Source organism: Lipotes vexillifer, unplaced genomic scaffold (genome assembly GCF_000442215.2).
Source record: "Lipotes vexillifer unplaced genomic scaffold, Lipotes_vexillifer_v1.1 scaffold862, whole genome shotgun sequence".
Lineage (NCBI taxonomy): Eukaryota > Metazoa > Chordata > Mammalia > Artiodactyla > Lipotidae > Lipotes > Lipotes vexillifer.
In genome coordinates, this window is record NW_006786873.1 from 491,561 (window position 1) to 512,414 (window position 20,854).

The 20,854-nt window shown below is 45.0% G+C and overlaps 1 protein-coding gene across 1 annotated transcript; it reads left to right on the plus strand.

Annotated features, from left to right (window-relative positions):
- Positions 1-51: 51 nt before the first annotated feature.
- NEU1 (neuraminidase 1) lies at positions 52-3,993 on the plus strand. The gene is given in 7 exon segments (XM_007459541.1): positions 52-317; positions 320-351; positions 764-956; positions 1,681-1,943; positions 2,553-2,735; positions 2,923-3,145; positions 3,251-3,993. Coding segments are annotated over 7 exon segments (1,245 nt in total). The 5' UTR covers positions 52-193; the 3' UTR covers positions 3,478-3,993.
- The last annotated feature ends 16,861 nt before the right edge of the window (positions 3,994-20,854 follow it).

Consider the following 20,854-nt stretch of genomic DNA (forward strand, 5'->3'; position numbering starts at 1 on the left):
GCTCTGAGGCGCTGAAGGGTCACGTGGGGAGTCGTGCCAGGGCCAAAGAGAGTCGCGGAAGCGCGGCGGGCTGGCTGGGATTGGGGCGGGTTGGAGGGTGACATCTGAGCGTTTAAAGGGCCGGGGTCAGTTGACGAATCCAGCCCGCGTCTAGTCCTGTGGGGCCCAGGGTCGCTGCTGCCGCGAGGGAGAGATGACTGCGGAGCGACCCTGCACAGTGCCCCTGGGCAGACCCGGGAGACCGCGAATGCTGGGATCATGGGGAGTCTGTAGGGTTCAGGTGTTTGCCGCGATCTTCCTGCTGCTGTTGTCTTCAGCAGGGGGGCCAGGGCAAAGGACGACTTCAGTCTGGTGAGTCACCCCTCGCATAGCCCCATCCCCGACTCACGCAGGCGGTCTGTGCCCAGTTGTACCCCGGGACCTAGGCTGCTGAGCCCTCTCTCCTCCGAGGAACTCTCCGACCCCGTTCCCTCCTTTCCCAGTCCCTTTTCCTCTCTGGGCCCTTGTCCTCTTTCCTTACCCTTTTGAGGTCTCCCTGTCCCTGAGGGCTCCTTGTCCCCTCGTAGTCCCTCCCGCTCTCCGAGCCCCCAGTTTCGCTCCGAACTCTCCTCAGGGTTCCCCTTCCTTGTTCTGGGACCCCCTTCTCCCACTCGGGATCCCCATCACCCTGCCTCTCCCAGGAACCTGACTCCGAGCCGCTATTCATTCACCCTAAAACCCCAAGTCACGTTTGTTCTGTTGACCCTTCCTCCTCGCTTCGTAGGTTCGTCCGCTTGTGACCATGGAGCAGCTGCTGTGGGTGAGCGGGAAGCAGATCGGCTCTGTGGACACCTTCCGCATACCGCTCATCACCACCACTCCTCGGGGCACTCTCCTTGCCTTTGCTGAGGCCAGGAAAATGTCAGCATCGGATAAAGGAGCTAAGTTCATTGCTCTGCGGAGGTCCACGGACCAGGGTATAAAGATGCCTGGGTCACAAGAGGCTGGATGGGTGGGGAGCTTGACCTGCCTTAGGACCCTGAGGCTGCTGGATCCCTGAAGAGTAGAGGGAACCTAAGGCGGGAAGGTGTCCAGGGCAGTGATCTGGAAATTGGGCTCACCAAGGAGTTGAACATTCATTCAGACATTTACTGAGCACTTACTATATACCTGGCATTGTTCTAGGTTCTGTGAATACAGTTACGAACAAAACAAAGCAAAATTTCTTGCCTTCACAGGGCTTATATTCTACTGGGGTCGGGGGAGACAGAGAATAAACATAATAAATAAGTAAATGTATTTTTTGTATTGTGAGCTGATACATGCAGTGGAGAAAAATGAAACATGGCAAGAGGCATGGAGAGTGCCAGAATTTGACTGTAATTTTAAGTAGATGACATTTGAGCAGACTCAGAGGAGGTAAGTGAGCCTGGAAGAAGAGCCAGGCAGTTGTAACAAGCTTAGACAGAGTTCACCGCCCCCCCCACCAAGGAGGGGAGTATTTGAGGAATGAGAAGGAGTTTGTGCGGCTGGATGGAGTGAGCAAGGGTAGAATAGATAAGGTCTGAGAGGTAAGGAGGGGCAGGTCTCGTGGGGCCATCATAAGGCCTTGGGTCCCTAGCAGGAGGTGAAAGTTGCAGCGATTGGTGGAAAGGGAACCTCCAGAGTGCTCACCCTGGGTTTCTTCCCTTTTTTCTTTAGGCAGCACATGGTCTCCAACAGCTTTCATTGTGGACGATGGGGCGAGCCCAGATGGGCTGAACTTGGGGGCAGTGGTGAGCGATACAACAACAGGAGTGGTCTTCCTTTTCTACTCCCTCTGTGCTCACAAGGCTGGCTGCCAGGTGGCCTCCACCATGCTGGTGTGGAGCAAGGATGACGGCATTTCCTGGAGTTCGCCTCGGAACCTCTCCTTGGACATAGGCACTGAGATGTTTGCTCCCGGACCGGGCTCTGGCATTCAGGTCTCTGTCCTGAGATGGGTGGAGGGAGGTGCCTCGTAGAGAGTCTGCCCCGTTATGGACTCCTTTGCAAAGAGAAGATCCTGTGAAGTCAGATTTTTCTGTCTTAGGTGTCATTCCTTGGAAGAAAGGGACATCCTGGGAGGAACACCCTGCCAAGGGAAGGTGGGATTTTGCCATTGGTTTCCCATCTGGGGGTTGTCAACAGAGCTGCACTGATCCATGTGCAGATTAGAAAAAAAATAGAAAGTTCTGTGCAGATTAGAAGAAAGCCCTCCTTTGGGCAGACACAAGCCTGTGCCATGGTCCACAGCTTGGCCTGTGAGCACAGGTTGGGTTTAAGCTCCCATCTCCCCCTGTGGCTGGGCCCCCTTGTCCTATGCACAGCCTGTCCAGAGTATACCCTGGATGTCCCGAAGGTGCTTATTCTGCCAAAGAGCTTCTTAATTCAGACAGTGGGTGTTTGTAATGCTTGTGGAACCCTCAGCAAGCAAGGACAGAACAGAAGGGGACAAGGTGTGTCCTCACACTTAGGAGGTGGTGGGTTCCCCTCCCCTGCCTCTGAGCCCCCTCAATGTCTCCGTCTGTGGCACCCCTGTCCTTTTCCCACAGAAACAGCGGGAGCCTCGGAAGGGCCGGCTCATTGTGTGTGGCCACGGGACGCTGGAGCGGGACGGGGTCTTCTGCCTCCTCAGCGATGACCGCGGCGCCTCCTGGCACTATGGTAGTGGGGTCAGCGGCATCCCCTATGGCCAGCCCAAGCGGGAAAATGATTTCAGCCCCGACGAGTGCCAGGTCAGGAGGAGTCCATGGGCTGTCCCCCACCCGCTCAACCTGCTCTGTCCTCCAGAGCACCGTTTCACTCACGGACCCCGGGCCTGGCTGCCCAGCTCCGTGCCACCCAGCCTTGCTCCCTCAGGGACAGGGCCCTTCGCCCCGCCCCCACCCTGCGTCTTCCTGAAGCCCTCTTCTCTCCGCTCAGCCCCTTGAGCTCCCTGATGGCTCAGTGGTCATCAATGCCCGGAACCAGAACAACTACCACTGCCACTGCCGAATCATCCTCCGCAGCTATGATGCCTGTGATACTCTGAGGCCCCGTGATGTGACCTTTGACCCTGAGCTCGTGGACCCTGTGGTAGCTGCAGGGGCTGTGGCCACCAACTCCGGCATTGTCTTCTTCTCCAACCCAGCCCATCCAGAGTTCCGTGAGTATCTGCCAGGTGGGGTCGGCGAGGAGCCCCCGTGACCTAGAGAAGGAGGCCTTCTCTAGGGGGAGACCTTCCTTCCCCTGACTCTGCTGCTGTTCCCAGGAGTGAACCTGACCCTGCGCTGGAGCTTCAGCAATGGCACCTCATGGCAGAAGGAGACGGTCCAGCTGTGGCCGGGGCCCAGTGGCTACTCCTCACTGGCAACCCTGGAGGGCAGTGTGGGCGGGGAGGACCAGGCCCCGCAACTCTATGTCCTGTATGAGAAAGGCCGGAAACAGTACATAGAGAGCATCTCCCTGGCCAAAGTCAGCGTCTATGGGACACTCTGAGCTGTACACCTGCCAAGGGGATAGAAGGCCCTGGACTCAGCCTCAGGACCATGGGTCTGTAGAGGGTCTACTGGAGGAGCCTAGAAGACGGTTCCACCTTCCTTTAGAGTCTAGCGTTTTGCAAAATCAACTTCTCTTTGACAGGGAAATCATTTCTTAGGACTAAAAACCTGGCTTCTCCCACATAGGAAGAGCTGCCCACACGTGGGAGCACTTCTCTTCCACATTGCTGGGTCTGCCCTCTCAGGGCAATGATTGGTCCTTTTCTTGGACAGGGCTAGGTGGGCCTGTAGCATTAAATAAATGTGAACTCAGGGAATTGGTGAAGGCTTACCTCTTTGGGGTAAGAGACTGGCTTTGGAGAGGGTTAGTGAAAGATCCAGAAGGGCAGGACATTTGGTTTCAAGGTAAGGAACGAGTTGCAACACCCACTTTGACTATGTATGAATCAAAATGTTTATAACTTAACGTTCTTAATGAAGGAGAATGAATATTTGCAGAGTCTCTGTGGTTCTGTCAGTGCACATCTTCATGTCTGTTTTCCTCGTGCACACTTGTGGGACTGGGAGTGAGTTTTGGGGAGGAACCTGGTGTGCTTATTGCCTGTGAAAATCTGTGACTTTGGCAAATCAAATCCTCCTTTCTTTTTCGCATTCCTTCTTATCACAGAAATACAACTTGCTCTTAACAAGTGTAATGAGGGGAAGGAGGAGGAGCCTCATAAGATAATTAAAAACTGGCTGTTTTGTATTTCTAAGGTGGGGTGAGATACTGTCCTCCATGAAACAGGGAGCAGGTGTGTAAAATGCAGAGGAGAAGACTCTCCCAGGCCAGCCTGGCAGAGAAATAAGCACTGTGGCAATTATGTGAGACAACAACATCTCATCCTAAAGGAGATGCTGTGAAAAGAACAGCTGAGTGGGACAGCCACGGCTTTTCTCCATATGGAAAGAAAATGCAATGCCTGGATGAGACGGTAGGAATGTTCAAGACATTCTTTTCTTTTTAAAAAAATATTTATTTATTTATTTGTTTGCTTGCTTATTTATTTATTTGGCCGCACCGGGTCTTAGTTCCAGTTCCGGCATGCAGGATCTTCGTTGTTGGTGTGGGATCTTCGTTGTAGCACCTGGGCTCCTTAGTTGTGGCATGCAAACTCTTAGTTGCAGCATGCATGTGGGATGTAGTTCCCTGACCAGGGATCAAACCCGGGCCCCCTGCATTGGGAGCGCAGAGTCTTATCCACTGCACCACCAGGGAAGTCCCTGCACATTGCATTTTGATGTTTCTTAAATCTCAGTCTACAGTAGTTACACCTCCTATCCTCTCTTCTTTCTCTCTCTCTTTTTTCTTTTTCTTTTTGATACCGTCTACACAGAAATATGTTCATTTGTCCTGTAGAACGTTCCACTCTCTGGATTCAACTGTTTCTTCCTCAGAGTGTCATTTAACTTTTTTCCTCCATCCTTGGATTTCCAGTTATCAAACCTGAAGGTTTAATTAGATTCAGATTCCACTGGGTGAGGGAGGCGGGGGACAAGATTCCTTCCCAGGTGCTCTGTGTTTCCTATTTTGCTCCCTCAGGAAGCAAGTGCTGCCCGCTTGTCCCTCTCTGAGTAAAGCTGAATTGAGTGATGGGTTCAGATGGCCATAGCCTGACCCCTCCTTTGTAAGGTTTCCCCATCAACCTTCCAACTGACAGTTTCATCCACAGATGAGTTTTGCCTGAATCAATTATTTCATGAGGGGTTGTGAAATGTTGGTTTTTGAATTCTATTATTTTGTCTTCATTTATTAGCTGGAATTCTTTAGTAAAAAGGAACTGTCCCTCATCAAGGCTGTTGGGTTACCCTGAAGCATGATTTGTATGGGAAAGTCAGGATTAATGCTTCATTTCTCCCCTTAACTTGCCAGGTCTCAGAGTAACCTGATGTAATATTTTACCTTGGCCAGTAAACCACATTGTTCCCACACAGGACACACAAACAGAGGCAGAATCTATGGGAGACGAACACAGGCAGCACGGCCGGGGAGGGCAGGCTCTGCTCTTCTAACACAGGTGGACGAATAGATATGACGCAGGAAGTGCAGTGGGGGGGTGGCATCTGCAGCAACTGGGACACCTGCTATCCACTGCCTCTAAAAATGCACATCTGAGAAAGTCTTGCTAACAACTTTATCAGAAATTATGGAGGAGATAGAGGAAATGATACCATGAATGTCTGCCACATGAGCTACTGCCTCGTCAAGTAGACGTGGCAGGGGGCTTGTAAGGAAGTGATCATGTTCCTTCGTCATAGCCAAGAACCCTCGGCTAAGAGAGAGGCTCCTCAAGGCAGGATTTCCCCCCTGGAGGGGGCGGAGTGGAGTCATTATAAACCAGAGTCCTGGCCCTACCCCAAACCTGCCTGTAGGTTCAGTGTCTGTAGAATCAGTCCAGGACCTTGATTTTTTTTTTTTTAATGTATTTTATTGAAGTGTAGTTGATTTACAATGTTGTTAATTTCTGCTGTACAGCAAAGTGATTCAGTTATACATTTGTGTATTCTTTTTCATATTCCTTTCCATTATGGTTTATCCCAGGATACTGAATATAGTTCCTTGTGCTATACAGTAGGACCTTGTTGTTTATCCACCCTATATGTAATAGTTTGCATCTGCTAATCCCAAACTCCCAATCCATCCCTTCTCCGCCTCCACTCCCCGTTGGCAACCGCAAGTCTGTTCTCTGTGTCTGGGAGTCTTTTTCTGTTTTGTGGATAAGTTCATTTGTGTCATATTTTAGATTCCACATATAATTCCTCTAATAATTGGCGATGTCGAGTATCTTTTCCTGTCCCTGTTGGCCATCTGTACATCTTCTTTGGAGAAATATCTATGTAGGTTTTCAGCCCATTTTTCAATTGGGTTGTTTTTGTTTTGTTTATTTTGTTGTTATTGAGATATATGAGCTGTTTGTATATTTTGGAAATTAAGCTTTTGTCGGTCACATCATTTGCAAATATTTTCTCCCAGTTCATAGGTTGTCTTTTCATTTTGTTTATGGTTTCCTTTGCTGTACAATAGCTTGTAGTTTGATTAGGTCCCATTTGTTTATTTTTGCTTTTATTTCTATTGCCTTGGGAGACTGATCTAAGAAAACATAGGTATGATTCATATCAGAGAATGTTTTGCCTATGTTTTCTTGCAGGAGTTTTATGGTGTCATGTCTTATATTTAAGTCTTTAAGCCATTTTGAGTTTATTTTTCTCTATGTTGTGAGGGTGTGTTCTAACTTCATTGATGTACATGCAGCTGTCCAGCTTTCCGAACACCACTTGCTCAAGAGACTGTCTTTTCTCCATTGTATATTCTTGCCTCCTTTGCAGGGCCTTGCATTTTTTGTTTTAATAAACGTATTTATTTATTATTTATTTATTTTTGGCTGTGTTGGGTCTTCATTGCTGCACACGGGCTTTCTCTAGTTGCAGCGGGCAGGGGCTACTCTTCATTGCAGTGCGCGGGATTCTCATTGTGGTGGCTTCTCTTGTGCGGAGCAGGGGCTCTAGGCGTGCGAGCTTCGGTAGTTGTGGCTCACAGGCTCAGCAGTTGTGGCTCACGGGCTCTAGAGCCCAGGCTCGGTAGTTGTGGCACACGGGCTTAGTTGCTCCACGGTATGTGGGATCTTCCCGGACTAGGGCTCGAACCTGTGTCCCCTGCACTGGCAGGCGGATTCTTAATCACTGCACCACCAGGGAAGTCCGGGCCTTGCATTTTTAGAAGGAACTACAGGAGAGTCTAACACTGGGGTCTTTGGGCTGCACTTTGAGAAAGTGTCTCTTAGACATTTTCGCCTAGACTTAGGAAGACTAGATTTCAAAACATTGAAGAAAAGATCTCAAAAGAGAAACTGTTTCAACAGGAAGAATTTGTGTTTAAAAACCACCAATAACCATAAAAGATGGCAGGGACCAAACCTGCCTGTTTACCTGGGCATCTTAAATCCCGCCACAGCACCTAGCACATGGTGGATGCTTAATACAGGAGGAAAGACAAGTCCAGGATGGGTAAGGAGCTGGGCCAGTGTTTCTAAGTGTGGTTCCAGGTAGGTGGCAGCCACTCCCTGGGAACATGTTAGAAACGCTTGACCTTCCCCCTATACTGACCACCCCTTTCCCCACCAGACCTGCAGAATCAGAAGCTCTGGGAGTGGGCCCCAGCACTCAGTGTGTTAGCAAACCCTCCAGGGGATTCTAACACACATTCAAGTTTGAAAGCCAGGGTCAGAACACAAGTCGGGTGCAGAAAGGGTTGAAGAATTGTTGGTTGGTTGGTTGGCTTTTTTCTTTTAATATAAAGGGGGAATTAGAAGGAGTGGTAGGAGACTGAAAGGGGAAGGTATGTGCTTATTTGTACAAATAGGACAGAGTGGACTTTGAAAACTACAGCCTGGTGAGTGCCACCTGGATCAGCAGCCAAATTCTAGCGTGGAGCCCTAACCCCCTAACACAGGCCTTTCTGCCCCCTTCGAAGCCTCTCACCCCTCCCCCCAGCCCCTTGGCTCTGCATTGAAAGGACTCTGGGCTCTTCCTGTTTATCAGGCTGCCCTTAAACAATAGAAGGAGCCTAACAGGTAATATTGAGCAGCAAATACCAGGGACCAGGCACCAGGTACAGTTTCTCACTAATTCAGTCCTCACAACCAGAAGTCATTATCAGGAAGGAGCAAGACGAGGTCCATCATTTTTGCCCAAAAGAAAGGATTAGGAAAGAAGATCTAAGACAAAGGCTTGCATTTCATTTTGACAAAAAACAAACACACACACACACACACACACACAACAGACTTAAATTTACCACAAGGAAAGGGTAGGAGGTCTTCCCTTTCCTAATATTCTGGATAGAATATTTTTTAAAACACATTTTTAGGGAATTCCCTGGCTGTCCAGTGGTTAGGACTCTGCGCTTTCACTGCGGAGAGCCCAGGTTCAATCCCTGGTCCATGAACTGAAATAGCGCAAGGCGCGTGGCTCGGCCAAAAAAAAAAAAAAACAAACACATTTTTAGTGTAGGGCTTAGTTGGTGAGAAAGTAAGGGAAATCTTCAAAAACCATAAATAATGGACAGCAAGAACCCAGAAAAACAAATGAGCCCTGGAGCTGGCATTTGCCCTGAGGACATCAGTCAATGCTCAGTGACCAAATCAGGATTACAGTGGATCACAGATTTGCAGTCAGGATATAAAGCCAAGGTCCTGAGAAGTTCTGGAAATTGTGAAAGGAAAATCAAATGGAGTTGGTATTGCTAAGAGAGCTCTCTAAAATGGAGCTGGGAGGCCATTAAGGAAATGTGACTTATACACATCTCAGCCTGGATGGAATCTGACCTTTTGACCTTATGAAGTCATCCAGAACACCTGCTAGAAACTCAAGATACATATAAAGTAACTCGTGACAGTCTACTTATCAGACCCCTACCCTAAAACAACCTGTGATTCCCTGTGGACAAATATTTTCTGACTTAGTCAATCATAATTCTTGCCAGGCAACTTTTAACAACCTTGTGGCTTTCAGTTACCCGAATCTGTGTCTTCCTAACTGCAATTCTTAAGACTCCAGATAAACTCTTTTCTTACTTGCAGCCTCCTGCACTATTTTTTTTTTTAGTTGACAAAGTTTAAAAAGAGCATTTTTCCTACCCCTGCCCGGGGGTGGGAAAGCAGTACTGCCTTGGGTGCAAAATTTAAGAGAACACCAAATAACTCAGAAATCAAGATAAATCATGTTTTAGTGCAATTAAAAAAAAATCAAACCAGCAAACTACAGCTCGCAGGCTGACTACTCTTTGTAAATAAAGTATCAAAAGGCCACATCTTCAGTGTGGGAACTGGCCTCCATCTTTGCTCTGGATAGAGGGGGTGGAGAAGGAAAAGGAAAATAAATAAAAGTATCTGGAAAATTCCTAACAAAAAGTTCATACTCCCGTGGGATTAACACCAGAAGTCACATTTCCTGTGGTCTCCAAATCTGCCAGCCACACATTTAGCAGTACCTGGTCTTAAGCTCAGTGGTGAGTACATGTTTATTAGTCTTCTTTAAATTGTACATAATTATTATATACACTTTTGTGTATAATAGTAAGTAGAAGGAAAATTAAAAATAAAATAAAATGAAATAGAAAGAAATAAAAGGAACAAATAAATAGAAGGAAAAAGATAAATGGAGACCTCTGGGTAACTTGGCAAAAATACAGCCACAAAGGGACTTCCCTGTGGTCCAGTGGTTAAGAATCCGCCTTCCAATGCAGGGGACACGGGTTCTGATCCCTGACCGGGGAACTAAGATCCCACATGCTGCAGGGCAACTAAGCCCACACTCCACAACTAGAGTGCCCACACACCACAACTAGAGTGCCCACGCACCACAAATAGAGTGCCCATGCACCACAACTAGAGAGCCCATAGGCTGCAACGAAAAATCCCACGTGCCACAACTAAGGCCCAACACAGCCAAAAATAAATAAATAAATAAATAAATAAATAAATAAATAAATAAATAAATATATATATATATATTAAAAAAAATACAACCACAAAGGTGGTGTCCAGAGCGAATGCCAGCATGCATCAAGAGAGGATGAGGTTGGAGGGAAGAGAGAAAATGCATAATCAGCTTTATGCTTCAGTATCTTAAGTCCAGCTAACTTTGTGATGTTCCTATCAACCAATTTAAGGGAGGTGTGTTGTTTAACCTCCACCAAGCTTGGTTTTGGTAGTTTGGAATCCCTGAAGCCGTTGAAGTGCCCTTGCCATTGGAGGTGGGAGCCTGGTAGAGAGCAACTAACATGTTCCTTGGCCAAGATTCTAAAAGGAGAGGTCAGGGGAAGGCCAGTGTCTCTGCACAGCTGAGTCTCAGCAAGGCATTTGATAAGGTCAAGGGTACCACAGGGAAATTTCCTGGACCCATGTACACAAAAAAGAGGGGAATTCATTTGCCGCCCCTGGAGGACAATTTTACACCAACCCCTTACACACACAATACTGTAAATACAGGAAAAGAATGAATCATTTCTCCTACGTTTGTAGTAAGAAAAAGTAATTCAGTTTAGACAAAGTACGAGTTGACGAGATGACTTATTACTTGTTTTACAGAAGAATGTCAGCAAATAAGTGTAGAAAGAATAATCAAATTGGAAAATCATCATTTTGCAAACTTGAGTGAAAATTCCCATTTGAAAGGTGCCCTCCCTGAACCAGGAGGACAAGAAGTTGGCGACCAAGAGAATTCTATACAAACAGAACTTGTTGGGAATTCCTTGGTGGTCCAGTGGTTAGGACTCAGCGCTTTCACTGCCATGGGCCCAGGTTCAATCCCTGGTTGGGAAACTAAGATCCCACACACACACACACACACAAAAACAGAACTTGTTAAAAATAATTCTTACCTTCTTTAGCCTCCCCCCATAGTTTAGACACTTTTCCACAATCGTCTCTTTTGTTCAACCTTACGTAAAAGCAAGTAGGCCATGTTTTTGGGTTTTCATTTCTTTATGAAGTCTCGTGTCATGTAAAACTTAAATAAATGTGTAGGCTTTTCTCCTGTTAATCTGTCTTTGTCAGGTTGATTTTTCAAACCCAGCCAGGGACCCTAAGAGGGTCAAGGAAAACTATTTCCTCCCCTACACAGGCAAAGATCATCAGTGGATGCCAAAATCATTAGGTTAAGGTTGATGGAGACTGGATATTCATTCACAAGATGCTGAAACCAAGGGTAGTCAGCAGTTAGCCATTAATAAATAATAAACTGTAACCTGCCTTCACTGATCAAGTTCACTCCGTTTTTACAAAAAACTTGCATGTCCTCTGAGCATCACATAGCCTAAACAGTGTTTGCCCAAGTTGTTTTTTTGAGATTTGGAGTTGTCTGTGTCCAGTTCAAGATAGAACCAGTTAAGACTGGTTAAGACCACTGACCCTCCATCTGGGCATGCAGAGTATCTGGGCACAGAGTGTCTGCTCCGTGACATTTTGACATCAGAAGGACAAAAAATTCACCCTCAGCGCATACTAACACAGCCATTTTCTGAACATAGGTCCCAAGAAGAAGCTTGTAGCTTAGTTGTGTCTGTGCAGAACGTTGATTGAGCACCTTTCTCTTATCTCTAATTACCTTTCCCCACACCTCAGCCTTATCCTATGAATACCCCAAGCCCCTTGCCTTTTGGGGAAGAAAATTTGAGACTTGTTCTCTCATCCCCTCAGTTGGCTGCCTTGTGGATAAACTCTCTGCTGCAAACCTAGCGTTTGGCTTGCTGCGCGTCAGGCAAACAAACCTGGTTTGGTAACAGTGCCAAAGAATTAACTCATCTTGCCACTCACAAGGGTGAAAAGCACCTCTACAATGAAGAGATCCTGGGGGTCACTACTTTAACCGGGCGATCAAACTAAGGTCAAGAATAAAAAAAAAAAAAAAAAAAGAATAATGGAACAGGGATGGGATAGGGAGGGTGGGAGGGAGATGCAAGAGGGAGGAGATATGGGGATATATGCATATGTATAGCTGATTCACTTTGTTATAAAGCAGAAACTAACACACCATTGTAAAGCAATTATACTCCAATAAAGATGTTAAAAATTAAAAATAAAAAAGAATAATGGAACAAGTAGACTTTATAATCCCCCTGACACAAGGCCCCGTGAAGTATATAGCACGTGGTAGACTGAAAAAATGATTCCCTAAAAGATATCCATGCTCTAACGCCTGGAACCTGTGAAGGCTATCTTATACAGGGAAAAAGAGGGTCTTTGCAGATTGATTATATCAAGGGTCTTGTGATGGGGAGATAATTCTGGATTATCTGGGAGGGCTCTAAATGAAATCGCATATATCGTTATAAGAGGGAGGCAGAAGAGGATGCAATACACACAAGTGAGGAGGAGGAGGCAGCGTGACACAGAGGCAGAGATTGGAGTGATGTGGCCACGAGCCAAGTTATGCCAGCAGCCACCATACGCTGGAAGAGACAAGGAACAGATTCTCCCGTAGTGTCTCTGGAGGGGGCAAGGCCCTGTGGACACCTTGATTTTTGCCCAGTGAAACTGTTTTGAACTTCTGGCCTCCAGCATTGTGAAGGAATAAATATCTGTTGCTTTAAACCACCAAGTTTGTGGTAATTTGTTACAGCAGCCATCCATGGTGTCATTCGTGATGTATTCTTGCCCAAACCATGTAATCAGAATCTAATTAGGTCTTTAAGGGAATTCCCTGGTGGTCCAGTGGTTTGATCCCTGGTTGTGGAGCTAAGATCCCGCAGGCTGCGTGGTGCAACCAAAAAAAAAAAAAAAAAAAAAAAAATTAATTAGTCCTTTAAGTATAACTTCCAGGTTAAAGAAAATGCAGAAAGTTGAGGAACAAGTTAAAAACACCAAGAGAGCACAGTTAGATGAAGCCAACATGTGGAACGTTCTACAAGACAACTGGCCTAGTCTCTTCAAAGGATCATTGTCACAGAAAGAAGGGGACTGTTCTAGAATCAAGAGACTAACAAGGGACTTCCCTGGTGGTCCAGTGGTAAAGAATCCACCTTCCAATGCAGGGGACACAGGTTCCATACCTGGTCGGGGAACTAGGATCCCACATGCCACAACTAGAGAAAAGCCCATGCGCCACAACGAAGAGCCCATGTGCCGCAACGGAGACCCCGCCTGCCGCAACGAAGACCCAATGCAACCAAAAAAAAGAAAGTAAATAATAAAGATTAAAAAAAAAGAGAGACTAACAAGATATAACAGTAAAAGAAAGTGCTTGATCCTTGAATCAATGAATACTGGCTCTTTAAAAGAATAATTACCATAAAAGATATTTGGGGGGCTTCCCTGGTGGCGCAGTGGTTGAGAGTCCGCCTGCCGATGCAGGGGACACGGGTTCATGCCCCGGTCTGGGAGGATCCCACATGCCGCAGAGCGGCTGGGCCCGTGAGCCATGGCCGCTGGGCCTGCGTGTCCGGAGCCTGTGCTCCGCAGTGGGAGAGGCCTGCGTACCGCAAAAAAAAAAAGAAAGAAAGAAAGATATTTGGGGAACAGTTGAAAAAATTTGAGTATTGATTTAACTATTAAGTAATATTAGGAATTATTAATTTTCTCAGGTATAATAGTATTGTAGGACTTCCCTGGTGACACAGTGGTTAAGAATCCGCCTGCCAGTGCAAGGGACACGGGTTCGAGCCCTGGTCCAGGAAGATCCCACATGCCACAGAGCAGCTAAGCCTGTGCGCCACAACTACTGAGCCTGCGCTCTAGAGCCCGCGAGCCGCAACTACTGAGCCCGCGTGCTGCAACTACCAAAGCCTGCGAGCCTAGAGCCCGTGCTCGGCAACAAGAGAAGCCACCAGAGTGAGAAGCCCGAGCACCACAACAAAGAGTAGCCCCTGTTCGCCACAACCAGAGAAAGCCTGCACACAGGGAAAGACCCAACGCAGTCAAAAATAAAATAAATAAATAAATTTATATATTAAAAAAAAAAGATCCTGCAAGCCTCGCAGAAAAAAAAATAGTATTGTATATACGGAGGTAAATGTCCTTAGATTGTGGTTATGCATGCTGAAATATTTAAGCATAAAATGTCATGATCTCTATAATTCACATTGAAATGAGCCTGCTAAATATATATATTTTATATTTATATGTGTGTATATGTATATACACACATATATAATTTAATATATATTTTTGCCATTCGCCATATTTTCAAATATGGAAAACTGTTGACAATTGTTGGATTAGGTGGTGGGTATATGGGTGTTTACATTCTTCCTATTGTTTGAAAAGTTTCCTGATAAAAAGTTTAAAAAGCAATCTTTTGTAATGGTTGCTCAGCCTCCTGTAGAAGAAATCAACCCACTGTGGAGCAAGGCTTCTCCCTGCGTGCTGGGAAACGGGAGGCTCCCAATCCAGGGTGGTGCCCGCCATTGATGCAAGGCCCTTTAAAGACAGCTCCCTCTCCCATGTTGTTACCCATCAGCACATAACTGGGTTTGATTATTGGCTGACATCTCTATCTTCACTATGTTTAGAATTTAATGGTTTAATGACAGGCAATAGCCAGCCTGGAATGTGACCCATTTCCACCTGAGATTCACCTGACTGGGGGCAATAAAATTTAACATTTTAAGCATCAGCAGGTACTTTAACCCTTAGGATAATCTCTCTGTCCTTACTCTTTGGGAAATAACACAATTGAAAGACTATCTTGGGCAAGTAGGATGTTAATGGTCGAGAAAGTACTACAATAAACAAAGTAATAGATGGCCCTGAGCTTCTCAAAGCCAGATGCCCATAGATGCCACTGCGCAGAACTAACCATGGTGCCTGCGCCTGTTCTGGCTGCAGCATTCTAACAAACCAGCAAGGTGAAGGCAACAATGCCAAATGTTGGAGCATCTCACTTCATCCTTCCTAAAAACTCCTTTTCATATTCATTTCTGTTTTCTCTGCTCCACATTATGGATGATTTCTTCTTCCAGTTCACTAATTCTCTATCCAGTTGGTCTGTTATTTAACCTGTTTGTTGTGCTTCTTATGAATTTACCTGTTCGTTTCAATTCTAGAATTGCTACTTGTTTCCTTTTCAAACCCATCTGCTACTTTATAATGCCCTCTTCTGCACAATGGATTGCATGAGCCCCTTTATCTCTTTGAACATCTTCAGTCTCCAAGCCTGCTGTCATCTGAGTTTCTTAGTTGTAAAGTCAGCTGTTATTGCGACTCCTGACTTGTTCTCCTGGGGATGTTCTGGCTCATCTTGAGAACGGTTGTCTTCCAAGGGAGCTTCCTGTGTCTGGAGGTGTCCCTGGGGCTGACTTAAGCTTTTGCTTGTGCTCAGCCCTCTGGGATCCACAGGTCCCAAACACTGTTTCTTAAGTTATTATAGAAGTAGTTTGACGTATGAAAATACGAATTACACAACGAGCTCCCATAGAGCCTCCTTGACTATACGCCTCCTTGACTATATCACTGTCCCTGCCCACCCCATCTTGAATTTAGCATTTAGCAATCCTATGCATTTCTTTTATATATATATATATATATATATATATATATATATATATATATATATATATATATTTTTATTTTTTTTGTCTTCATTGCAGTGCGCAGGCTTCTCATTGTGGTGGCTTCTCTCATTGTGGAGCACCAGCTGTAGGCACGTGGGCTTCAGGAGTTGTGGCTCACGGGCTCTAGAGCACAGGCTCAGTAGTTGTGGTGCACAGGCTTAGTTGCTCCGCAGCATGTGGGATCCTCCCGGACCAGGGATCGAACCCGTGTCCCCTGCATTGTCAGGTGGATTCTCAACCACTGTGCCACCATGGAAGCCCCAGTGCTATGCATTTCTTTTTGTTTTTACTATGATACTTAACTCCAAATAATATATATATTTTTAAAATTTATTTTATTGAAGTATGGTTGATTTACAATGTTGTGTTAATGTCTGTTCTACAGCAAAGTGATTGTTTTATATATATATATATATATATATATATATATATATATTCTTTCCCCTATATATATATATATATATTCCTTTTCGTATTTTCTATCCTGTTTATCACAGGATATTGAATATACTGTGCTATACAGTAGGAACTTTAAACAATATATTGTTTAGTGGTAAATGTTTTAAGCATGATATACTGTTTTTCTGTCATCTGCTTTCTTTCTTCACATTGTGAGATTAATCCACACTGGTATGTTAGTCATCCTACTGGTGCATGTAACACATGGTGTATTTTATGAATATACCCCCATTTCCCTACTGGAGAACACTTGGGTTCCTTTCTTTCTCCCCCTTAACCAACAGTACCATCAAGGATGTGTATATTAATCCTTGTATCTGTATGTGAGTGTTTAGGGTGCATCACCAGAAGTGGAAACACTGGGTTGAAGAGAGCATGCCTCATTTTTAGTAGGTACTGCTAAACTGTTTTCCAAAGGGATTCTATAAAGTTATATTCCTGCAAACAATGTCCAAAACAGTTTTTATTTCTTGGCTCTAGGATTTCCTCACAAACCAAATTATATCCAGAAACTTTGTTGGAGGCTGTTGCATCACGAAGAGGAGCAAAGTGAGCCGATGGTGGATCCCACCAGAGTCAAGGAGCAGTGGAGTTGTGAGATGCGGCCAAATTTTGGTGTTAAGGTATCGCCAGCATGATTTGCTGACAAATTGGACATAGAATACGCAAACAGGACTCAAGCAGACTCCAAGGTTCGAGCACAAGCAACAGGCAGGTAGAGGTATCATTCTGGAGGGGCTTGCGCACTAGCCAGTTGCTAAGGATTCCAGGGATGAGAGGCCTGGGGAAACAGGCCTGGGAGGCTCACGGTCTTCAGTAGCTGAGATGGCAGGCCAGGCTCTGTGTAGATTAATTTTAGAGAGCTATGAGATCTGCCTAGTGGGTTGGGAGGACTGGTTACTTCTGAAAGTGCTCCTGGGGGTTAAGAAGATTCAGTGTGCTTTGGGGTAGGGGTCTTATCAAATCACTGTCACCCCTGTGAAGAGAGGCTGTGGGGCTCAAGAATGTGAAGACTGCAAAGTGATTTCCATGCCTGGAATTAAGAAAAGTTCACGTGACCATCGTGGCTGTAGCTCAAACATTTTATTTTTAAATACATTTATTTATTTATTTATGGCTGCGTTGGGTCTTCGTTGCTGCACGCAGGCTTTCTCTAGTTGCGGTGAGCGGGGGCTACTCTTTGGTTATGGCTCATGGCCTTCTCATTGCAGTTGCTTCTCTTGCTGCGGAGCTCGGGCTCTAGGTGTGCAGGCTTCAGCAGTGTGGCTCACGGGCTCTAGAGCGCAGGCTCAGGAGTTGTGGCGCACGGGCCCAGTTGTTCCGTGGCATGTGGGATCCTCCTGGACCAGGGATCAGATCAAACCCATGTCCCCTGGATTCTTAACCACTGCACCACCATGGAAGTCCCTCAATCTTATACTCTAAACCTGGGACTGACACAGGAAGGAGGGCCTGAACACCTAGGGCAGGACTTGGATCATACAAATAAGGGCAAGAGAATGCAGAAGAGACCCTATGGACAAGAAATGAAGTTGACCATTTAATAGTAATGTCAAGGACTAAGGAAAACTGGATGAGGTACTGACTAGGCTATGTTAGCTAATGTCTAAGCTATTTGGAATAATCTAATTGTAGCTAATGCCTAAATAAGGCTTACTATGTTAGGCAGTTTTAAGTGTTTACATACAGTTAAACCTAACAACTCCATAAGAGTAGGTACTCTTTTATCCATTTACAAATGAGGAAATAGAGTGGCTAAGTAACTTAGCCAAAGTTGACAAGCTATAAGTATTCAGTCTGGCTCCCTACATCTTAACCAGTCCCCTGTGCTTCGTATGTGATACTGTCACCCTAGAAAACTGCACTTACAAATGCAAGTCCTCATGTACACTACCCAGAGACACCCGTCAACCTAAATTGTTTTTTTGTTTTTTTGTTTTTTGCCTAAATAAAAATGGGCAGAAATGTGTTTGGAAGTGTAGAATCTAAACTATAGGGAAGTATGTGAACAAAAAAGAACCAAGCTGCAACGTAACTACATGGAGTATTAGTCCATATTTATGAAGCTCAAAAAGATACAAAATACAAAACCAAACAATATTTTAGGGACGCATTGAAATGAGTACAAAGAAAAGCCAAAGAATGATACAGCCACAATTCAGCTGGGTGACATCCTCTGAGTGGGAGGGAGAAAAAGAAAAATGGAATCAAAGAAATGTTTGCTTCAGTTATTGGAAATGTTTAAAGCTAGGCCGTAGGTATATTACATACTAGACAGAAAGGAATTTGAATCCTGACTGACACTGATCTCAGAGAGACCAGTGAGTGGTCCTGAAGAGAGATCTTAGTTCCCGCCCAGGAATAGAACCTAGCCGTTAGTCCACCAGGGGCTAGAGGCTAGAAGCAAAGTTCCCTGGCTCTTGCCCCATTTGAAAGCAAGAATGTTTCAAGGAGACAAAAACTCTAAGAACAGGTACAAAGTTTATTATTAGAGACACAGCACAATTGGGAGAACAGCACACAGAGAAAGTTTATTTAAGACAGAAGCAAGGCAGAAATACACGGAGAGAAAGGATATGGGTATCCTCTCTGAGGAGTACCGAAAAGGGCGATTTAAATCACATATAGGTCGGGTCTTCCGGGTCTACGGTTACCTTTAGCCAATTATCTTGTTTTCTTTTTTCACAGCTGACCAGTCCTAGGACCCTCCCCAAGATGGGAGTGCAGCTTTTTGCCAAGATGGATTCCACTGCAGAGGCCTGTGGGGGTATGTCCACACTTATTATGGGGTGGTGCCCCCTCCCTTTTTGACCCCCAAGGAGCCTTCCTGCACATGTGTAGACAGGGAAGTTTACCTTGACCTCAGGACTGGTCATCTTATCTCTTAACTTCAGCAGAGATCAGGTTCTGCCACTTGCTTTGTCCTTGGAGTGTCTGGGTGAGAACCAAGCTTCAATTTTACTCCACTTGACAAACACCAGTGTCCAGCCCAGGGGCCTCAGTACCTCCTATCTCTGTGACCTTAAGCAAATTATTTAACATCCCTGAGCTTTCCTCTCCTTGATTGCAAGGTAGATACATAACTACTTTGCAAGGTTTTAAGGATTCAATGAAGTGAAACACATAAAAAGCCTAGGACAGACCAAAGCACTAAATATATGGTAGCTGCTAAGATTATGCAGAACCCGTGGTCAGGGAATAGCAATGGGAGCAGGTAACTGTGTCCTGTAGAGTACCAAACAGGGCAATTTCAAGGACGGAAAAAAAAAAAAGACCTGGCAAAGAAGATTAAGGAAAATAAAAGTTGGAAAAAATCTTTGCTGAGTGGGGACCAAGATGGAAACGTTCCACAGGAAAACAGATGCAAAAGATGTGCAATATTTAAAAGATGAATTATTTTTTTAAAAATGAATTATTAGGTACACAAACTGGTACAATCCACCTGGAGTAGTGATGGCAGGTAGAGAAACAGGCACTCTGAAGGAGACTGCTGTTATGAGTATAAACTGGGACAACTTTATGGAATATACATCATTACTTTAAATGCCCAAATCCTTTGACTCTGAAATTCTACTTTTGGAAATGTATTCTACAACACAACTTCAAATGGGTGCAAATTATTAGGGAATCAGCACTGGTATATACCATGACCAGAAACTCAAATGCCCCCTTACCAGAAGCTGGCTAATGTACCATACAGCCTTACAGCAGCATACTCTGTACATGCTGGTGGGGAATCTCCTTTATGAAGATGACAAACAGGAGCAGAGTATGCTTTTCTCCCATTTTTTTTTATTGTGGTGAAACACACATGAAATTTACCATCTTTACCATTTTTTAAAAAATTTTTATTGGGGTATCATTGATTTACAATGTCGTGTTAGTTTCAGGTATACAGCAAAGTGAATCAGCTATACATATATCCACTCTTTTTTTGTTAAATTCTTTTCCCATATAGGCCATTACAGAGTATTCAGTAGTCCCCTGTGCTATACGATAGCTCCTTATTAGTTACCTTTTTTATATGTAGTAGCATTTATGTGTCAATCCTAATCTTCCAATTTATCCCCCTCCCCATCTTTACCACTTTTAAGCATAAGGTTCAGTGGTAACAAACACATTCATCACATTGAGCAACCGTCACCACCATCCATCCCTGTGAACTCTTTTCATCTTCTAAAATGAAAACTCTATACCCATTCAACAGTAACTCTTCATTTCCTCATTCCCTGCCCCTGGCAACCACCAGTATATTCTTTTAAGACATACCTGGACAACCTATGTTTTCATCAATTGATCAAAAGGCAAATTGGATGTCTGTGTTAATGGCGTAATAAAAACCTCAAATATAAGAATACTACCACAATCAATCTAGAAATCCTTAACATTGGTGGCAATATGTGGCGAATCTACTTTTTGTATGTGGCTGCAAAGAGGTACAGCTAGATGTCAACTGTGATGCTCATTCACTGGTGGTTAAACCTTTCATGTCCCTAAACCTTTCTGCACCGTCTTGTTTTCACTGAGACCAATCTATTTTTTATTTGCTTTAAAATATTTTATTGGAGTCCTTTGGGTAAGACGAAGTAAAGGCCACCTAATTGATTTTGGTCCCCAAATTTCTAGGCAGTCCCCTCCCTCCACCCCTGGAGACTGACAGCTGCTCACACGGGTTAATGCAGGAAAGACGTGAAGTTCCAAGGATCTGTCCAACACCAGGTAGAGAACATCCTTTGTCAGCAAAATTCTAAAATTTCATAAAAGCAACACATATTAGTAACATGCAAGCAACTGGCAGTAAAGCATTAATCTAGGGCTTCCCTGGTGG